Source organism: Myotis daubentonii, chromosome 2 (assembly GCF_963259705.1).
Source record: "Myotis daubentonii chromosome 2, mMyoDau2.1, whole genome shotgun sequence".
NCBI classification, from domain to species: Eukaryota; Metazoa; Chordata; class Mammalia; order Chiroptera; family Vespertilionidae; genus Myotis; species Myotis daubentonii.
This window is the reverse complement of record NC_081841.1, coordinates 1,669,199-1,683,485: the sequence shown is the minus strand read 5'-3', so window position 1 is coordinate 1,683,485 and position 14,287 is coordinate 1,669,199. Positions and strand designations below refer to the sequence as shown.

Below are 14,287 nucleotides of genomic sequence, written 5' to 3'. Positions count from 1 at the left end.
GGAGAATGCCACCGATTTTAAAATATGACAAAAAAGTGTACAACTCTGAAGTGATAAAAATATTCCGGGCCCGGGCCGGTGTGGCTCAGTGGATAGAGCGTCGGCCTGCAGACTGAAGGGTCCCGGGTTCGATTCCGTCAAGGGCACATGCCCGGGTTGCAGGCTCCTCTCCACTGGGGGGCGTGCAGGAGGCAGCCAATCAATGATTCTCTCTCATCATTGATGGTTCTATCCCTCTCTCCCTCCCCCTTCCTCTCTGGCATCAATACAAATATATTAAATATACTAGAGGCCGATGCAGGAAATCCGTGCAAGGGCTCGGCCCTCGAAGCTCCTCGAAGCCCCTCGCAACCCCAGCTTCGTCCGGAAGGTCGTCCGGAAGGTCGTTCTGCTGTTCGGTCTAATTAGCATATTAGCTCTTTATTACATAGGATATTAAAAAGAAACGTTCGGGAACTTGACAGTCATGACGGCCGGCTGTCCACTCTAAAGCCCCCTCCCTGAGGGTCAGGCCGCCCGGAACCCCGGGGACAGCACCTCGGGCGATGCTGCAAGAATCCTCTCTCCACACAGACCCCGGGGAAGCTCGCGCGTCCGGAGCGCCTCCTCGGCAGGCAGCGTGGGCTCCGTGGGCCACGAATCGAGAGCCCCCTGGCCCAGGGGGTCAGTGCGCGGAGGGAGCCCCTGCCTCCGTTTCCCTGAAGCCGCAGATACAAGTCTGGCCCCTGCAGGAGCTCAGCCCAAGGTTCACATGGCTGCAAACTGGCTCTGGGTTCAAAAGAGGCCGGGCCAGTGGGCGGCAGAGCAGGGAGGGAAAAGCCAAGTTCTGATGCGAACACAGTGGCTTCCCTGCCGGCCGGGGACCGGCGCCACCCCCACCCAGCCCGTTCCCGCCTCCGGCCCCGCAGCCCGGTTTGCCCTGGAAGCAGACCCCAGCCAGGGCCTGTCCTTCTCTTCTCTTTTCTTAATTAACTCCTCACCCGAGGACATTTCCCATTGACTTTTAGAGAGAGCGGGAGAGAGAGGGAAAGACAGAGAGAAACATATCGATTGGCTGCCTCCTGCACGCACCCCGGCCAGGGCCTGGGCCAGGGAGGAGCCTGACACCAAGGTACGTGTCCTCGACCGGAATCAAACCTGGGACCCGATGGTCTGTCCACAGGCCGATGCTCTATCCACGGAGCCACACCGGCCGGGGTGCCCTATTTCGCACTAAGAGGTGCTGGCCGGGCAGCAGAACCAGCCTCTGTGTCCCCCCGGCCCCCTGTCCTGCTTTCCCGGGCATCTCTGTCCGACAGTGAGGTGCCCGCCCCAACACGCAGAGCTCACGGCCCTGGCTTCCTGTCACACACACACCCCTGACCTCCGACGGCCGCCTGCCGGATGCACGGGAAATCTCTCAGCACCACACACCTTACTATTTTCCACCCGCTCTTCTCTGGAGATGGGGGGACGCTCCATGACGCATCAGAGAATTTTCCATGCTCGCGAGAGACAGCCGGCCAGTGGGACCGGCGACGCCCACAGCGTGTCAGCTGGCAACAGGCGCAGAAAGGCACCTGAGGGGGGTGGCCGTCTCAGCACAGGCCCATGCCCCGCACCCCCTTTCTGTGGGCAACGCACTCTGCACCCCTCCCTCCTGACCCCCCAGAGGCAGGAGCACCTCCCTGTAAACCACATGCCACTCTGATCACCTCGGTGATCCAGGGAGTGAGGAGCCTGTGTCAACACCAACGGGCTCTGCCCGCGGCCACATCGACTCTCAGGGCACAGAGGAGGACAAAGGAGCAAGGTCCCCGTGGGCACAGGGCATTCAAAGGGGCCAAAGGGAGCTGCTGGCCGCTCAGCCTCGGGGGAAACGTCCCCTCAGTCCCGGCATAGGCGCTCCCCACAAGCCCAGCAGCCAGAACGGCTCTGTTTTGTTAGCCTTTTTTATTGTGGTAAACGTGTAAAATGTCACCTTTTTATCATTTTTAAGTTTGCAGTTGAGTGGCGTCAAGGACATTCACACTGTGGGCCACCCTCACCACCCCCACCCCCATAGCTCACCACCCCCACCCCCGTAGCTCACCACCCCCCACCCCCATAGCTCACCACCCCCCGCCCCCGTAGCTCACCACCCCCCGCCCCCGTAGCTCACCACCCCCCACCCCCGTAGCTCACCACCCCCCACCCCCGTAGCTCACCACCCCCCACCCCCGTAGCTCACCACCCCCCACCCTCGTAGCTCACCACCCCCCACCCCCGTAGCTCACCACCCCCCACCCCCATAGCTCTTCTCATCTCACACAAGGGACGGAGATCTGACCCCATGGAGCACTAACCCATCCCCCTCCCCAGCCTGGCACCCGCTCCCGGCCTGTGTCTGGATGAAGCTGACGGCTCCAGGGGCCTCCCCCCATCGTCACAGCACCCGGCCCTCTGTGACTGTGACGGCGTGTCACCGGCGTGAAGCCCTCCGGGTTCACCGTGTTCAGCAGCAGGTGTCGGGGTTTCCTCCCCGCTGAGGCTGACGGACAGCCGGTGCGTAACCGTGCTCATCGGCTCCCCCGTCGGCGCGCCCCGGGCCGCTTCCCGCTGTTGGCTGGCGCCGCGGCACGCTGCCGAACACGGGTGTGCAGCACCTGTGGGTGACCCCGCTCTCACCCCTTCCGGGCGTGCACACCCAGGAGTGGAATTCCTGGGTCCTGCGCTCACTCGCTGTTTCATTCCTTTGAGACCCGCCGTCCTGTCCTCCACGGGCCGCGCCATCTCCCACGCGCACCAACCAGCGCACGGGGCCTCCACTCCCCACACCCCCCCGACATTCGCTGCTTCCTGTCTGTTCTGTTTGTTTGGGGACAGACACCCCGCCGGTGGGAGGTGGTACCCACTGTGGTTCCGACCTGCGTTTCCCCCGATGAGCGACGCGGAGCATCTTGTCACGCACCTGCTGGCCACCTGCACGTCCCCTCGGGTCCTTCGCCACCTTCTATTCGAGGGGCTTGTTCTGTGGCTGAGCCACAGGCATTCTCTAGACCAGGGGTCCTCAAACTTTTTAAATGGGGGGCCAGTTCACTATCCCTCAGACCGTTGGAGGGCCGGACTATAGTTTAAAAAAAAAACTATGAACAAATTCCTATGCACACAGCGGCGGCAAAAACACCCGGCGGGCCGGATAAATGTTTTCGGCGGCCGCATGTGGCCCGCGGGCCGTAGTTTGAGGACCCCTGCTCTATGCGTTCTGGGCAGTAATCCCTTATCCGACATACAATTCACGAATATTTTGTAGCAGCTTGGAATGAAACCACTTCTCGGCACCTGAGCCGCATACGGCCAGAGAAAGGTTCCCCAAGTCACAGCCACACCCCTCGGCTGGGTTCCGGTTCTCTGATCCTTAGCCAACAGAATGTCCCGGGGAGGCCCTCGAGGTCGCTGCTTAAATCACGCCTGCGCACCTATGCGTGTGAGCATGTGTTGGTGTGTACATTCGTGTTTGCAAGCATGTGTGTGCTTGTGCACGTGTGGTTACATGTACATTTGTGTGTGCATGTGTGTCTGTGAGTGTACATCTGTGTGCGTGTGTGTGTATGTGTGCATGTGAGCACGTGTGTCTGTCTGCGTGTCTACGTGTTTAGGGAAGAGCCCAGGATGGGGGCTTAGAGCCCAGGGTGGTGTGAGAACAGGCACCCAGCGGGGATGAAAACGCAGAGCCGGGTGGGGCTGTCTCAGCTGGGAATGTTCACACCCAGAAGGGGCGACTGCCCCCGTGTCCACACGTTCTCACCTGAAGCCAAAGCCGCTGGAGTTTTCCTGAAAATGCCTCTTCCTTTCACCAGGCCACGCCCCCAGCACCACACAGGGGCTGGGGGGCCTGTCTTCTGCCGGAGCCTCCCTCTGGGCCCCAAGCGAAGGCGGTGGAGCCCCTGTGGCCTCGGCAGATAGAACCCCAGGACCCCGCGGCTCGTCCCATAAACAACCCACAGGTATCGGCCAAGCCCCTACTGTGTGCGCACTCGTCGCCCCCGCAAACACATGCTGGCCCCCTGACCTCTACAGCCTGAGGCTCTGACCGCCCTTCCCGCCCCCCCCATCTCCTCAGGACCCCCGGTTCCCCTCCCCAAACCAACACCCAGAGAGCCAGAGGCCTGTGCACGCCCCCCGGCAGGAATCTGATCTGCGGCTTCCATGTGAACTGCGTGTTCAGGTTACACGACAAGGAGAAAAACCAGAAAGCTATTCCCCGCAGGCGGTGAGGGAGAGGAGCCACGCCAAGCGAGGAAGGTTTCCCGCCCATCCCCCGCACGATGCAATCTACCGCAAGCTTCGGGGGCTGGCAGGGGCGTGGCCCGTGGCCCCGTGCCACACGCCCCGGGCTCACAGGGTGCTGCCAGCGGCTGGCACCCACCAGCCACCTCCCTGGTTCCTGCTCTCGGGCATCGACATGGGCAGGTGTGTGCGCAGCCCAGATCAGATGGGCTTCCCACCAAGACACCGGGTCCTGCACCGAGTTCTGGCGTCACCAACACTGCCAGCCACTTTTCCACACGGATTTCAGCACCGCCCCCAAGAGGGCTCGGGTGCCTGCGACCTGTCCTGTCTCCCTCACTGGTCAGTGGGCCAGACGGAGACCTCAGGTCACAGGCAGCTGTGCTAAGACGGGGCACCTGGCCCTCCTGAGTCCAGGCCACCTGTGGCCTCGGCCCTGCCACGGTCCCTGCCCTCCGGCTCCTCCATCACAGGCCGTGACTCCACGGGAAGCGGTAGCTACCGTCCCCGCCCCCACCCCGCAGCCCTGTCCACACGCAGCTTGGCCACACAGCCTCAGGGTTACCACCAACCAAGACTTGTCCCCCACGCCCAGGGACCCCAAAGGTGCCAGTGCCCGCTGGGTGCACACCGGCCTGGGCAGGTGGGCTGGAGGACGGGCTGGGTGGGCAGATGAACAGGTGAACTCCCCTTCGCTCAACTCAGCCAGGTCCCTCCCGGCTCCCACGGCCTCTGCTCTGAGCCTCACTCACCCCCAGGGACCTGTCCTCTGCTCCCCCCGGGGGCTCCTGGCCCCCCCAGCACTCTGGCTCTCACAAAGACCATCAAGGGCCTCCCCTTCTAACCAAACCACATCTCTGTCCTCAGGCTCCCGACTGGCACTGGCCACCCTGCAGGACCCCCTCCCCCGGCGCCACAGCCAGGCCCTGGGGTGTCTCCTGCCCCAGCCCCCATGCTGGTCCATTCCACCCGACAGGACACTGGGCCACAGCCCCTGCGGCTGTGCCTGAGCCCCGCCCTCATCTCACACAGGTCGCTGACCACGCCCAGCCCTCACCGTCCTCGTGTCGGCCCGTAGCCGTGCTGACCACCTCTAGCCATGACCTCCCTGGTCTCTCCCAGCCAGACCTGCACGTCTGACCATCTAACCTCACGACCCACTCTGTCACCCTTGCTCCTCAGCCTCAAGCTGGACCCTCCCCTCCGTGCTCACTGCCTAGAGCCCTCCCTCTCAGCTGCTCAGACACCACCCCAACCTTGGCCCCAAGCTCCCCTCACCCCCTCCCAGGCCGTCCAGCCAGCCTCCCCATTTCCCCCTGCCAGGGACCCATTTATCCACTGGTGGTCTCCCCCGCCTTCCGAGACCAGGCCACAGGGCTCTCCGGGGCCTCACACACAGTAGGCCTGGCACACAGTAGGTGCTCAATAAACACTCCTTTGCTTCTGAGCCCGTGTTTCTGAAAGTCTGTTAGCGTCGACTCTCTCCAGAGCTACTGCAGCCCTTCCACGGCTAACCAGCTGCCCAAAGCCCCTGACTCTGCCACGGGAGCACCGGCTCGACGACGGCTGGTTCAAGCCGAGACCCAGAAACAAACAAAGCGCCTGCACCCGGGCGCCTGGTACAGTGGCCGCCTCCCACTTCCTTGTTTGCAATCGTCTATGTAAACGTGCCCACGGCATCCTGTATTTAACCAGCAAATCCCTCCTAAAGCGATAGCAAGCCTGGGCGCCACCGCACCACGTCCCCTCCGCCCGGTCAGCGCGGAAAGGCCGCTCACGCTCCCGCCCATGGCACCGTCCAGCTCGGCGGTTCTCAACCTGTGGGTCGCGAGCCCTTTGGCGGTCGCACGACCCTTTCACAGGGGTCACCTAAGACCCTCCTGCATCTCAGAGATTTACACGACGATTCATCACAGTAGCAACATGACAGTGATGAAGTAGCCACGAAAATAATGTTATGGCTGGGTCACCACATGAGGAGCTGTATTTAAAGGGCCAGAAGGTTGAGAACCACTGCTCCAGCTTTTCCGGACGACGCATCGACCCACCATCTTTACTCCGCGAGGCAGGTGCTGCCTCCCCCATGCCCGTGGGTCCCCCTCCCGCCCCCCGAAAGCAGGGCCATTTCCCACCGAGTGTCATGTCCTCCAAGGCCCGACTGAGGCTCTGCACCCGCAGGCACACACCGGCCCGAGTTGGATTAAAATGGCAGCGTTACCACCACACCCTCCACCTGGAGGAGACGGCGGCAGCACCGACGCTCGAAAGCCCCGCCGTAGACCCAGGCCCATCTCTAAACATCGTCAAGAAGTCCCACCTCAAAAGCAGGTTTCAATGCTTTAACTGACTGTAGAGAGAAGGGCAGGGCAGGTGCCCTGCAACCTGGGCCTGGGCCTTGACCCGGAAGCGAGCCCGTGGCCTCTCGGTGCACAGGATGGCGCTGAGCCACACCGGCCAGGGCTCCACCACCACATCTTCAGTCTCATTAGAAACCATCTCACGGGAGACAAACATCTGTGTGGCTGGATGCCACCCCACACGGCAGCTACCTGGACTCGACTATATTCACAATTCGAGAGCTTTTCAAATACCTGCCGGGTTTTGTCCTCAGGAGGCTACATAAAACCAAGAGCACCATCTACTCACAGTGGGAATGGCCGCTGGAGCCCCCAGCCCCAGGCGGGCAGGGGTGGCCGACTCCCAACAGTCCACCCAGGCCCCGCCCCCGAGGCCCCGCCCCCAGGGACCTCTTGTTAGGCCCCGCCCCCAGCAGGGCTGGTAGCTTTAGGGCCTAAAGTTTAGGCCAGTGATGGCGAACCTCTGACACGCGAACTCATTTTTTTGGTTGATTTTTCTTTGTTAAATGGCATTTAAATATATAAAATAAATATCAAAAATATAAATCTGTTTTACGATGGTTGCAAATATCAAAAAAGTTTATAGGTGACACAGCACCAGAGTGAAGTTAGGGTTTTTCAAAACGCTGACACGCGGAGCTCAAAAGGTTCGCCATCACTGGTTTAGGCCCTTCCTGGCAAGGAGCCCGCAAAACCTCATCTGGGCTGTTCGTGGGCAGCCCTGCGGGGCGGTGATTCTGCATTCGAGGCTCCAGGGCAGGACTGCCAACGGGGAAGCCAGTAACACTTCATTGAAAACAGCCTATGCTTTTGAAACAACAGCTCTCTCCACGGTTCCCCAATAAAACCTGAGAGTGGCCTCTGTTAATTGGAGGGCAGATCTCTTTGCTTTGTTTTCTTTCTACGCCGTGCTCTGCTGTTTGGAGCTACAGAGTTTTGTAGTTTACAGTGATTAGCTTCTTGGGAGCATGACATGGGAGCCGAGTGTTCTCAGGGCTACCTAGCACCCGAAGGGGCCCATTGTACACCAGAGCAAGGATCCGCCATGGACACGATTCACCGAGCCACTAATTTCTCACAAGCTCTGTCCCCGGAAAGCGAGGGTGCTGGGGGGCGGGAGGAGGGAGGGCTTGTGTTTTCTGGATCGTGGTGTGCACCGGGACTCCTGCTCCCTGTGTGACCCTGGGGACATGTAGCCCTGAGCCTCAGTTTCTTCATCTGTAAAATGGCAGCAGCCAAACACCACTCGCCCCCCAGCAACCAGAAGCGTGAGTGACAGTGTGAATAAAGATCATAGAAAACTGCCGGATACCCAGTAAAAGGTCCTCGTTATTCCCTGGGGAGTCGACACCTGCGCCCCAGTGCCCGATTAAACGAGGGCGTGTCACGTGGGATGCAGTGCCCAGCAGGAATCACTGGGACAATCTCCCCGCCACCTCCGGCTGTGGTCCAGGCTGTGGGCCCACCAGGTAGGCCAGGCGGCCCTGAGCGACTAACCTCTTTTGAACAAAATCCACCCTAAACCCTGTTATCCGGCCGACACAGGGGCCCACATTCCTGGCGGCCCAGACGCAAAACATCGCCGATCCCAGCACGCACCGCTCCCACAGAGCCCCCCCCCCCTCCCTGTGCCGTCGGCACCCTGGGGCCCTGCCAAGCCGTGTTTATATGGGCTGGGTTCCCGCTCTGCTTTATCCAGCAGATAAAGAAATAAGAAAATGCACGTGGAATTTAGGAAAGAGACTTTCTAAAAAATGGTGTCACTGCTCAGAAGAGCCCATACCCTGGCCAACAGCTCTCGCTAAGGGGCTATTCCGTATTCTCTGCACAGATTCACGGCCTCACACAACCTAAAGTATCGCCCGCTGACAGACGACACGGCCCAAACCGGCGTCAAAGTATTGCATCGCTTCAAACCGTGCGTCAGTCCCGGGCCTTACAAGCAAGCAAGCAAGCAGAGCCTGTGGGCTGCCCACCCTGAGCACAGACAGAATTGCAGCCAACTGTGGAATCAAACGCAGTCAGAAAGTAAACCTTTTCATTCTCCCTGGCTCCCACGGTGATAGCATGCCCTAATAATTTGTTGTTTAAATGACTAATCTGAAACATTGACTCAACCCGCCCATCCCCCATCCGAACCTTTCTTGGTGATAATTAAGGTGCACAGCCTGCACCAGCTGATCGCACCCCCAGGTGGGCCCCTGAGGAGCTGCGGGGGGGTCCCTTTATTGTTCCCAGACAACGCCCCCCCACACACACACACATACCCCAAATCCTTCAAATCCTTCTTTCTCAGGGGTCTCTCCAATCCCACACCCACTCTGGGTCTCCCTCTCCGCAGCTCCACAGGCCCCGCCTGGCACATGGGGGCCCGCTCTTTGCTGCCAAGCATGTGGCTGGCTGAGCCAAAACAGTACCTTCCAGGCCCTTCCAGCCCAGAGCGGGTCAGCAGGGGTCCCACACTGGCTCCCCCAGCGACCGGGGCAGGCCTCTGAGTGACACCCAAATGTGAAGCCCGAGTCTAGTGCAGAAGCAAGATCAAACATGGCTCCGCTTTGCAAAGCGCTCCCACAGGGAGCACACAGCCCACTGTCATTATCCGCAGGAGACGGAGAGGAGACGCAAGGGCCCCGGCTCCAGCCGTATTACAGGGTGACTCAGGGGCCCATCCGGCAATTCCCCACGGTCCCGCCCGGGAACTAATTGGCACCTGAGATGGGCAGTGACCTTTCATCTTTCCAGACAGGTGTGTGGCTGATGGCAAAGCCTCAGCAGCGAACCCGATGACTCAGATAACCCCGGAGACCAGGTCTGAGCAGCACAGCTCGGTGGCCGCGGCCAGCCGAGGGAGGCGCCGAGAAGCCCGGTCTTGAACTCGAAGAAGCCCAGGCCTGTTCCCAGCAAGAATGCTGAGGGAAGCAGTGCCGTGTCCCTCCCGCCCGCTTGGCGGGTGGGGAGCACCACCCCCTTCCCGCTGGCGGCACCCAACCATCCAACCGGAGGCCACACATCCCCCCCCAGTCGCCTGGGCCCTGCCCGAATGCGCCCCAGCACGCCCGGCAGGCCCCTGGCGGGTCCCGGCGGCTCCCGGGCAGCCCCGCAGGCGCCCAAGGGCCACTCACCGGACACAGACACCTCCATGAGCGCCTCCAGCGGCCGGTTGTTGTCCAGGTCCCGGCTGAGCTGCAGCTCGCCCGTGGCCGTGTCCAGGAGCAGCAGCCGCAGCTCGTTGCCCTGCAGGAAGGTGTAGTTGAGGCTGTCGGAGAGGTCGGGGTCGTGGGCCGGGATGCGGCCGATCACGCCGGCGGGGAAGCTGTTGGACTTGTTGGTGACGTAGTTGTTGAAGAGGATCTGGAAGTCGGGCAGCACCGGCGGGTTGTCGTTCTGGTCCAGGAGGCGGACGCGCACCGTGGCCCGGCTGACCAGAGGGGCCGAGGTGGCCTGCACCACCAGCACGTACTCCCGCCGCACCTCGAAGTCCAGCTCGGCCAGGGCCCGCAGGTCCCCGCTCAGCAGGTCCAGCTGGAAGACCTCGGGCACGTTGCCCTCCACGATCTGGTACATGATCTGGGCGTTGGGGCCCTCGTCGGGGTCATGGGCGCGAATCCTGGCCACCACGGACCCCACCGGGCTGTTCTCCTCCACCAGCAGCTCCAGTTCGTCCCTCTCAAACACCGGGGGGTTGTCATTAATGTCCAGGACGGTCACCTGGATGTCCACGGAGGCGCTCAGGGGCGCAGGGCTCCCCCGGTCCACAGCCAGGACCCGAAGTGTGTACACGGCGACGTTCTCCCGGTCCAGCCGGCGCTGGGTGCGGATCACGCCGGACGTGGGCTCGATGTAGAAGTCCCCGTCGCCATCGTCGCCACCCTGGAAGGTGTAGAGCAGGCGGCCGTTGGGGCCGGAGTCCCGATCGGTGGCCGAGACCTGGAGGACGCTGGTGGATGGGGGCGCATCCTCGAAGACCGAGCCCTGGTAGAAGTCCCGCAGGAACCGGGGCGCGTTGTCGTTGGCATCAAGGATGAGGATCTCCAGGGAGGTGGTGTCGGACTTCTGGGGGATGCCATTGTCCCGGGCCGTGATGGCCAGCGTGTAGGCCGCCTGGTCCTCGTAGTCCAGCTCCGTCAGCGTGTGGACGGTGCCGCTGTCGGGGTCGATGCGGAACTGCGGCACGGGGTCCTCCAGCACGTAGGTGATGCGCGCGTTCTCGCCTGTGTCCTCGTCCGTGGCGCCGATGGTGGCGATGGAGGTGCCCACGGGCCGGTCCTCGCGGACACTCACGGTGTAGTGGGAGCTCTGGAACACCGGCCGGTGCGTGTTGGCGTCCGTGACGTTGATGAAGACCTGCGCGGTGTGCGAGCGCGTGCCGTCCGACGCCGTCACCGCCAGGACGTACTGCCGCTCCTGCTTGTAGTCCAGCGGCAGCGCCAGGGTGATGAGGCCGCCGCCGCTCTGGCTGCTGAGCGCGAAGCGGTTCCGGGTGTTGCCCCCCGTGAGCTGGTAGGTGATCACACTGTTGGCGTCGCGGTCGAGGGCACGCAGGGTCAGCACGCTGCTCCCCACGGCCGCGTCCTCGTTCAGGCGCAGCTCGTACGCCGGCTGCGTGAACACGGGGTCATTGTCGTTCACGTCCAGGACCGTGATGGACACGCTGGCCGAGGAGCTCATGGGCGGCGAGCCGTGGTCCACAGCCTCCACCGCGAAGCTGTAGCGCTCCACCGCCTCCCGGTCCAGCTCGGCGCGCACGGTGATCCAGCCCGAGCTGTTGTGGATCTGGAAAGGGAAGTCGGCGGCCGAGGCGGGGCCCTGGGCGCCGGCGCCCCCCGCGGAGGCGGAGGCCGTGTCCACCAGGCGGTAGCGCAGGCGCGCGTTCTCCCCCGCGTCCGCGTCCACGGCCTGGATGTGCAGCACCGAGTGGCCCAGCGGCACGTTCTCCAGCACGGCCGCCTGGAACGGGCTGCTCACGAAGATGGGCGCGTTGTCGTTCACGTCCAGCACCTGCACCGAGACCAGCCCCGAGGAGTTGATGAGCGGCGGCCGGCCCCCGTCCTGCGCCTTGACGCGCAGCGTGTACTCGCGGATGGCCTCGAAGTCCAGCGGGTTGATCACGTCCAGGCTGCCGCTCAGCGAGTGCAGGTGAAACTGCCCCTTCAGGTTGCCGCTGACGATGCTGTAGTGCAGGGCCGCGTTCTGGCCCTGGTCCCGGTCGGTGGCCTGCACGCGCAGCACCGGCGTGTTCACTGCCACGTCCTCAGGCACCCGGACCACGTAGCGCGTCTCGCTGAACTGCGGGTAGTTGTCATTCTCGTCCTCCACCGTGATGTGCACCGTGGCCGTGGCGCTGAGCGGGCCCGGGCTGCGGCCCTGGTCGTTGGCCTCCACCAGCAGCTGGTACTCCGCCTCCTCCTCCCGGTCCACCGCCGCCCGCGTGCGCACCACCCCGGAGCGCGCATCGATCTCGAAGACGCCGCGCGCGCCCTCCAGCAGGCGGTAGCGCATGTCCGCGTTGGAGGGCGCGTCGCCGTCCGTGGCGCGGATGGTCAGCACCTCGTAGCCCACCTCCAGGTTCTCGCGCACGCGCTCCCGGTACTCGGACTGCTCGAAGGCCGGGCTGTGGTCGTTGGTGTCGCTGACCGTGACGGTGAGGTAGGTGGCGGCCGAGCGCCGCGGCAGGCCGTGGTCCACGGCGCTCACCTTGAGCACGTGCGTGTCCTTGGTCTCGCGGTCCAGCGGGCGGGCCGTGCTCACCGCGCCCGTGTCCGAATCGATGAGGAAGAAGCCATTGGAGCGCTCGTCGAACAGCGCCTCCATCTGGTAGCTCAGGCGGCCCGCCTCGCCCTCGTCGGGATCGTGCGCGCGCAGCTCAATGACCGCGGTGCCCGCCGGCTCGTTCTCGGGCACCGACACCTGGTAGCTGGGCAGCGGGAACTGAGGGCTCGTACCGCCGCCGGCACCCCGCCGGGCCCGCCTCGCCGTCCCTGCCCTGGTCGGTCTTGGCGGCGACAGCGACGGCGACGGGGAGGGCGTCCCTGCGGCCGTCTCCAACTCCAGCTCCACCCGGATGGCGCCAGCCGCGCGCCTCAGGGCACACAGCAGGCGCAGGCGGGCCGAGCCGCCCGGCGGCAGGCAGACGGGGCCGCGCGGGCAGAGGCGGCCGGGGTGCAGCGGGCAGCGGCAGGCCGGGAACGTGGTCAGGGCCGCCAGCGCCGAGTGCAGAACGGCCCCGCCGCCGCCGGGGGCCGGGAAGCAAAGCACCGCGCCGGGCCCGGGCACCGTCAGCACGGCCCTCGCGTGAAGCTCCGCTCGGATGGCCCGTCGTGGCCGGAGCCGGGCGCCGCAACCAGAGCCGTACGCGCGCGCCCGCAGGCGGAGGCTCAGCACGGTCGGGGCGCCGCGGGCTGCCAGGCGAACGTGCAGCGGCAGCGGGCGTCCCCCGAGCCGCGCGCAGCTGCGGGGCCCCGGGCCCGGCCCGTGCCGTCGCCCACCCAGCCGCCCGTCGCGGCTCACGTCCAGCGCCTCTCGTAGCGCCCGGTGGGTGCGCACGGCGTCCAGCGCGTAGGTCCAGCCGGGACCGAGGGTGAAGGCGCGGGCTCCGCCGGGCACGCGCAGCTCCCAGGCGGCCGCTCGGAGCCCCAGCACCGGTAGGGCGGCGGCCGCGGCCAGGAGTAGCAGCGAGGGCAGCACGGGCGGCGGCGGCCGCGGCGCCATGGCCCCGAGCCCGAGCCGGGCGCCGGAGCACAATCCATGCACCCGGCGCGGCTCCGCATCCACCCGGGGGGCGGCTCCCGTGCGCCCGGCTCCCGGCCCTCGAGGCAGCCCGCGCCCCGCCTCTCCGGGGGCCCGGGCGGGGACACCGGCGGCCGCGCGCCCTGCCTCGCCCGCAGCTTCCACTTCGAGAGCACTTTGCGAAAGTTTGCTAAGTTGGTTTCAAGATGGCTCCTCCTCGCGTCCCGGGAGGTGCCGCGCATCAACCTGCGGTGGCGGCGGCTCCAGGTGGCTCCCGCGGGCGCCCGGCTCGGCGGCGTGGGAAGCGAGGCGGGCCCGGCGCGGGGCGGGGGCTGCGCTCCTGGAGCGGCCTGGAGAGCACCGCGCCGCTCGGACCCCAGCGGCCGGCTGCTGCCTGGGCGGTGCGCTCGCCCGCGCCCCCTCTGCCCGCGCTCTCCCCGCCCCGGCCGGGCCCCGCCCCGCCCCTGGCCCAGCAGCGTATTGTTCGGCCCCGGGGGGAGCCGGCCCGGAGGTGCGCGCCGGGGAGATCGCTATGGAGACGCGGGGGCGCAGCGGAGGCGGGGGTGGGGCCGGGCCCACTCCCCTGCGGCCTCCCCACCCGCCTCCCTGGGGGGCGGGGCCGAGGGGGCCGGGCGGGGAAAGGCGGGGTTGGGCCCCGGGGCGGCCGCTACCGGTGGGGCGGTGGCTCTGCTTGTCCGGGCCGGCGAGGCCCAAAGCCCCCGCATCCCACCCTGTAGAACGGGTCCGCGGAGACCGCCGTGCCCGCCGCCGCGCGGGTTGGACCCGGGAGGGGAGAGACGGTGCGAGGTGCCGGGCGCCCGCCTGCGTTACTGACGGAGGAGGCTGCTGGGGGGGGGGGGGGGGGTCACACCTCCTCAGCAAAAGGCCGGAGGCTAAAGCGCCCCCCGCCCCCCCCCCCCCCCCACGGAGCTCCTTCGGGACTTTGAAACCTAACC

At 64.9% G+C, this 14,287-nt stretch overlaps 1 protein-coding gene across 3 annotated transcripts in view; it reads right to left on the bottom strand.

Annotated features, from left to right (window-relative positions):
* The window catches only part of CELSR1 (cadherin EGF LAG seven-pass G-type receptor 1), a 98,356-nt gene extending 84,552 nt beyond the window's left edge, over positions 1 to 13,804 (bottom strand). For 2 of the 3 annotated variants that reach the window (XM_059681372.1, XM_059681371.1), the window contains exon 1: positions 9,728 to 13,803. In XM_059681372.1, the coding sequence (XP_059537355.1) occupies positions 9,728 to 13,313 (3,586 nt within the window). In that variant the 5' untranslated portion in view covers positions 13,314 to 13,803. Of the gene's footprint in view, positions 1 to 9,727 lie in introns of all 3 variants that reach the window. The other variant, XM_059681373.1, reaches the window with a different exon arrangement.
* Between the last annotated feature and the right edge of the window lie 483 nt (positions 13,805 to 14,287).